The sequence below is a fragment of the Carlito syrichta genome, unplaced genomic scaffold (genome assembly GCF_000164805.1).
Source record: "Carlito syrichta isolate Samal-C Ts95f unplaced genomic scaffold, Tarsius_syrichta-2.0.1 Scaffold316493, whole genome shotgun sequence".
Lineage (NCBI taxonomy): Eukaryota > Metazoa > Chordata > Mammalia > Primates > Tarsiidae > Carlito > Carlito syrichta.
In genome coordinates this window covers 502574-508870 of record NW_007260589.1, presented here as the reverse complement: position 1 = coordinate 508870, position 6297 = coordinate 502574, and the positions used below count along the sequence as shown (strand labels likewise).

The following is a 6297-nucleotide window of genomic DNA, read 5'->3' as shown; positions in this document are numbered from 1 at the left end:
GGGAGCAGCCACTGCACTCCAGTCTGGGCGACAGAGTGAGACTCCAACTCAATAATTAAATAAAACAAAATAAAAATAAAAGCAAACAACAACAGTTGCTGGCGAGGATGCCGAGAAAAAGGAATGCTTCTACACTGCTGGTGGGAATGCACATTGCTTGTTTTTTTAAGACCGTTGAGCATTGTGACAGTCAAAAGGGTATAGTTAAGTGAATGCTGTTGGCAAAACAGGTCTTTCACGAGACTGCAGTCCCGTGATGCCGTGACTGCACTCACTTTTCCTTTAACGGTTTTATTAACGCTTCGCCTTGTCCACGCCTGCTCTTGGTCTTTCTTTGCAGAGGGAAGCAGTGGGTACAGGGGTCGTCCTTGTTATGTTTTCATCCTCCGAGACTGATCGTTCTCCCCCCTCAGATTGTCTCTGGTCAAAACGTGTGTCCCAGCAACAGCACAGGAAGCCCATGCATCGAGGTCGACGTCCTGGGCATGCCCCTGGACAGCTGCCACTTCCGCACGAAGCCCATCCACCGAAACACCCTGAACCCCATGTGGAACGAGCAGTTTCTCTTCCGGGTTCATTTTGAAGATCTTGTATTCCTTCGATTTGCGGTTGTGGAAAACAACAGTTCAGCGGTCACTGCCCAGAGAATCATTCCACTCAAGGCTTTAAAACGAGGTAGAATGAAATTGTCCTACCGATAATAATAATTGTATCTGGGTGATGGATGTCAGAATTTTATCATACTCTTCTCTCTCCTTTTGTACATGTTTGACATTTTAAGAAGTTAAAATAGATTGGGCACGGTGGCTCATGCCTGCAATCCCAGCACTTTGGTAGGCCGAGGTGGGAGGATCATTTGAGACTGGGAGTTCAAGAACAGTCTGGGCAACATAGCCAGACTCCCGCCTCTTCAATAAATAAATAAATATATATATAGCCAGGCATGGTGGCACATGCCTGTAGTCCCAGGAACTCTGAAGGCTGAGGCAGGAGGCTAACTGGAGCCCAGAAGTTTGAGGCTGCAGTGAGCTAGGATCGCACCACTACACTCCAGCCTGAGTCACGGAGCAAGACCCCAACTCAAAAAAATGGTTATAGGTTAAAATGAGAAGCAGAAGGAAATACAAATTTGAGCACTTTTTAAGCACATCTTAAAATGAGTTTTTATTTTACATCTTGTGAAAATCAGAGGTATTGACGATGTCCCTTGAAAAGTATGACGTCACTCAGGCCTGGTGTCGGGAGCAATAGTGGTTGCACGCCTCAGATTTCCACACCTTCCTTCCCAACTAGCACCCATAGCACCCCAGCAATTAGAAAGCCGGATTGAAGGCAGGACAGGAATCTGAGAGCGGGAAGGGCTCAGGTGTGGTAGCGGCATAAGTGAACCCAGGCTGGAGTCAGTGCTTGGCAGAAACTCAGTCCAGTACGTCCCTTCCATAGGAACCTTCAAGTTGCAAACTTCCAAAGATGCAAACGTGCCTTTGCATGTCCAGCCATGTAAATGAGTTCACGTGTCTGGCATACATTGCCACGTGTGTGCATCTTCTACAAGTGGTTATACTTTCATGTACTTTACTGTACAATACTGTATAGAGTATATTAGTACAGTATTTTATTTCAAGCAAGCATAAAAGCAATGGTGTAGGCAGGGCACAGTGGCTCATGCCTATAATTCCAGCACTTTTGGAGGCTGAAGTAAGAGGATTGCCTGAGCCTACGGGTTCAGACCAGCCTGGGCAACTTGGCGAGACCTCATCTCTACAATAAATAAATAAAAAATAAGCTGGTTATGGTAGCGCACACCTGTAGTTCCAACTACTTGGAAGGCTGAGGTGGAAGCATCGCCTGAGCCCAGCAGGTCAAAGCTGTGGTGGCTATGAGCATGCATGCCATTGCACTCCAGCCTGGGCAACAAGACTGAGACTCCAACTCAAAAAAAAAAAAAAAAGCAGCAGTGAAGTAGCTGGTACCGTACATATAGCTGCTGTGTTAGTTGGGTACCCAGGCTAACTGTCGGATTTACGAACAAATAGGACTCAGGATACGCTCTCAGAATGGAACTCGTTCGTATGTAGGGGACTTACTGTCTGAGTTTTGGGGTGGGGGAAGGGAGATGGAAAGCCTGGGGATCTTGGCTGTGGACTGGCTTTGTTGTGACGTTGTGAGGAATTTCGTCCTGTGCGTTGCTTTTCAAACTCTGATGTGCACACGAATCACCTGGAACTCTTGGGCACAGCACGCAGACCCTGACTCGGTAGGTCTTAGGGGATGGAGTGAGAACCTGCCTTTCTGTCACACTCCCCGGGATGCTGGCTTTGCTGGTCTCCCTTGAGCACCAGCAATCTAAGCATGTGTTTCCTGCCACCACACCCAAGCTGCCGTCCTGTGAGCTCCTCAAACACGTGACAGCGCCCTGCTTCTTGTTATTTTCTTATCTCTCTTCTTCCCTGGGCCAGTAGCATACAGTCACTTGATTCATCTGCCCAGGCTGCCATAACAGAATAACACAGGCTGGGCAGCTTAAGCCACAGAAATTTATTTTCTCGCCATTCTGAAGGCGGGAAGTCCAAGACCAAGGTGTGGGCAGGGTTGATTCCTCTGAGGCCTCTCTCTGCGGTTTACAGATGGCTACCTCTCGCTGTGTCTTCACGTGGTCATCCTTCTGTGTCGTCTGTGTCCTAATGTCCTCTTCTTGTTAAGGACATCAGTCCTACTGGATGAGAGCCTGCTCTTGTGACTTCATTTTAAGTTAATTACCTTGTCAAAGGTTGTGTATCCGAATACAGTCACATCTGAGGTACTGGGGGTGAGGGCTTCAACATGTGAATTGTGGGCTGGGGGCGGGACACAATTCAGCTCCTAGTACTTATTGCAGAAATGTGAGAAAGAACAGAGAAGCAAAATTTGTTTAATTCTCCATTTTTTTCATCTTTTCCACACAATGACTTTTGCAGGTTTTATTTCTCTGCCCATGTAACACACGAGCATACAGATATGTGTTGTTGGTTTTTTTGTAAAAATGCTTGTTTATTTTTACCCAGTTACAATGATGTTACATAAGCATGGTAAGCATGTTAAGCAGCACTCTATAAACATAGTCAATCATTTTCATAATTATTATTTTAAGATTTGTATAAGTATCTTTGAGTAGGTGTACCCAATTTAATCATTCCTGTACGTCTAGATGTTTTCCATGGTTTGATTAAAACTTTCCATCCAGGGTGCCACTGGCATTTTGGCGTGCAGAGATGAAATTCCGAGGTGATATCTCTTCAGTCCTCTGGGAGGTCAGGGATGGACTCAGGGATGAGGCCTCTGGCTTGCAAGAAGCATCCTTGACTGATTGCCTCAGATATGTTTCTAACAAATAGACTTCCTCCTAACCTCAGTGTTTTGTCACTTACCAGTTTTCCCTTACTAATGTATATCATGAGTGACATTTCATGTTAATAACTATACGTCTACGTGACCACTTCTCTTGGTTGCATGTTATTCCATTGTATACTGACACAGACACTCACATTCTAACTTTGAACGTATCATCCATCCCCTATTATTGGACTATTTTGTTATCACTATAGCGGCTCTATGATGGAATATTTGTCAGACAAGGGCTGTAGAGGTTTTGTTAGCCAAACGATCAGGTTTTCCCACTATTTTTTTAAATTTGAGTTTAAGGTTTTGAGTCTAAGTTGGAAACAGTGCCTGAACAACTTAATTACTACTGGATGGCTCAAAACTGTCCCCAGAGGGCAGTACTCTCCTGGTGAGATGGCCTCTCCTGTTGGTTGTCCCTGCCCATTTTAAGGTCTCATTTCTACTATTTTATTTTATGAGTTGAGATCTCACTCTGTAGCGCAGGCTGGAGTGGAGTAGCCGAATCTCGGCTCACCGCAGCCTCGACCTCCTGGGCTCAGGCAATCCTTCCACCTCAGCCTCCCAAGTAGCTACGTCTACAGGTGTACACTACCACACCCAGCTAACTGTTTTATTTTTTGTAGAGACAGAGTCTCGCTATGTTGCCCAGGCTGGTCTCAAACTCCGGGGCTCGAGCATTTCTCCCGCCTCGGCCTCCCAAAGTGCTGGGATTACAAGAGTAAGCCGCCACCCCTGCTCCTACTTGTCATTTACGGACCTCCATGAAGTTACCTTCTGTAGGGCATGGTTAACAGTTTTTCCTAATTCTGCATTTTTCTAGGATATCGACATCTTCAACTGCGAAACCTCCACAATGAAGTCTTGGAAATCTCTAGTTTATTCATTAACAGCAGAAGGATGGAAGAAAACCCCTCTGGCAGTACCATGCCAGCCTCTTTGGTAATTAAGTTTGATTTCACTCCTTGTGTTTGCAGGGATTGCTGCACTGAAGGCAGGCTTTCATGTGTTCAGTGGGAGTTATAATGAGGTGGCTAGGGAAATAATAATAATACGCACAATAATGGCTGACACTTGGCTCTAACTAAGCACTTTACAAATGTACTAACTTGGCTGGGCATGGTGGCTCAAGCCTATAATCCCAGCAATTTGGGAGGCTGAGATGAGAAGATTGCTTGAGCTCAGGGGTTCGAGCCTGGGCAACTTGGTGAGACCTCGTCTCTACAATCAATCAAAAAATATAAACTAGGAGTGGTAATGTGCACTTGTAGTTCCAGTTATATGGAAAGCTAAGGCAGAAGGATCACCTGAACCCAGCAGGTCAAGGCAGCGGTGGCTGTGAGTGTGCCACTACACTCTGGCCCTGGGTGATAGAGTGAGACTCCGGCTCAAAAAAAACCAAATATACTAACTCATTTAATCCTCTTAACTGCTTCAGGAAGCAGTTATTAGTGTCATCGACATTTTGCAGATGAGAAAGGTGAGAACGAAACCCATCTGGGGTACACAGCTAGCAAGCAGGAAGCCAGGACTTAAGCCCAAGTTATTCTGGTACCAAAGCCAGTACGTGATAGTGCCGTCCAGGGGCAGATGTCTCAGGCAGAGTGGGGTTGGGGTGAGCAGAAGGCTTTGCTGGTGATGCGTAATTGCACCCTGGTGCTTGGGAGAGGCAGGGTCTGCCCTACTCTTGGGGATGGGAGATTGACACTAGAAAATGCCACCATTGCAAACTCTGCATTTTAACACGGTCCCACGGAAGCCCCTTGCCCACTGAAGTTTGAGGATCCTTGGACCAGAGCTCACCCCACAAATGCAGGATGGTTTATTGAAACAAGAAACTGGCTGATTCCATTATGCTCCCCCTTTAAATTAAAAATAAACTTTAAAAGTATGTTCATTGGCCGAGTACAATGGCTCACACCTGTAATCGCTGCACTCTGGGAGGCCGAGCGGGAAGACTGCTTGAGTCCGGAAGTCCAAGACTAGCCTAGACAACATAGAGAGAACTCCTCTCTACCAAAAAAAATTTTAAAAATTAGCCAGGTGCACCCGTAGTCCCACCTACTCGGGAGGCTGAGGCAGGAGGATCACCTGAGTCTAGGAGGTCGAGGCTGCAGTGAACTGTGAGAATGCCACTGCATTCCAGCCTGGGTGAGAGACCCTGACTCAAAATAGAAAATAAAACTTTGTCCATTGATTCCCCTCTTAACATATCTCATAACTGATCACTTTTGTATCAATCTCAGACTCAGCATGTTCCCAGCAATCTTTAGAAAGTCACCTTCTGTGCTCACAAAGGCCCTGACCTTGACACACACACACACACACACACACACACACACACACACACACCCCATCACCACTGCCAGAGTCCGCTTTCTCCTCCACCTTCTCTTGCCCTGACCCCCATCCGTTCCTTCTCTCTCTGTCCCTGCCCTCGTTTTCTTAGGGTTTTCCTCCTTTTCCTTTCATCACTTCGCAGCACCTTTGCTGCACATTTGTGTCCCCTGGGGGAGCCTTAAAAAAAAACAATCGGCCTGGCGTGGTGGCCTAGCCTGTAATCCCAGCACTTTGGGAGGCCAAGGCGAGAGGATTGCCTGAGTCTGGAGGATCGAGACCAGCCTGGGCAACTTGGTGAGACCTCATCTCTACAATAATTCACAAAAAAATTAGCTAGGCATGGTGGCGTGCATCTGTAGTATCAGCTACCTGGAAGGCTGAGGCAGAAGGATCGCCTGAACCCAGTAGGTTGATGCTGTGTTGGCCGTGAGCAAGCCACTGCACTCAAGCCTGGACAACAGTGAAACTCTGACTCAAAAAAAAAAAAATCCACATCCAAGCCACACCCACATCAATTAAGCCAGCACCTCTGGGGTGGGCCCCAGGCAACAGTCTTTTTTTTTTTTTTTTTTTTTTTTT

At 46.5% G+C, this 6297-nt stretch overlaps 1 protein-coding gene across 2 annotated transcripts in view; it reads left to right on the top strand.

Annotated features, from left to right (window-relative positions):
- The window catches only part of PLCE1 (phospholipase C epsilon 1), a 352472-nt gene that overhangs the window by 326467 nt on the left and 19708 nt on the right, over positions 1-6297 (top strand). For both annotated transcript variants that reach the window (XM_008074585.2, XM_008074587.1), the window contains exons 25-26: positions 414-675; positions 4202-4320. In XM_008074585.2, coding sequence (XP_008072776.1) covers positions 414-675; positions 4202-4320 — 381 coding nt within the window. The remainder of the gene's footprint in view (positions 1-413; positions 676-4201; positions 4321-6297) is intronic.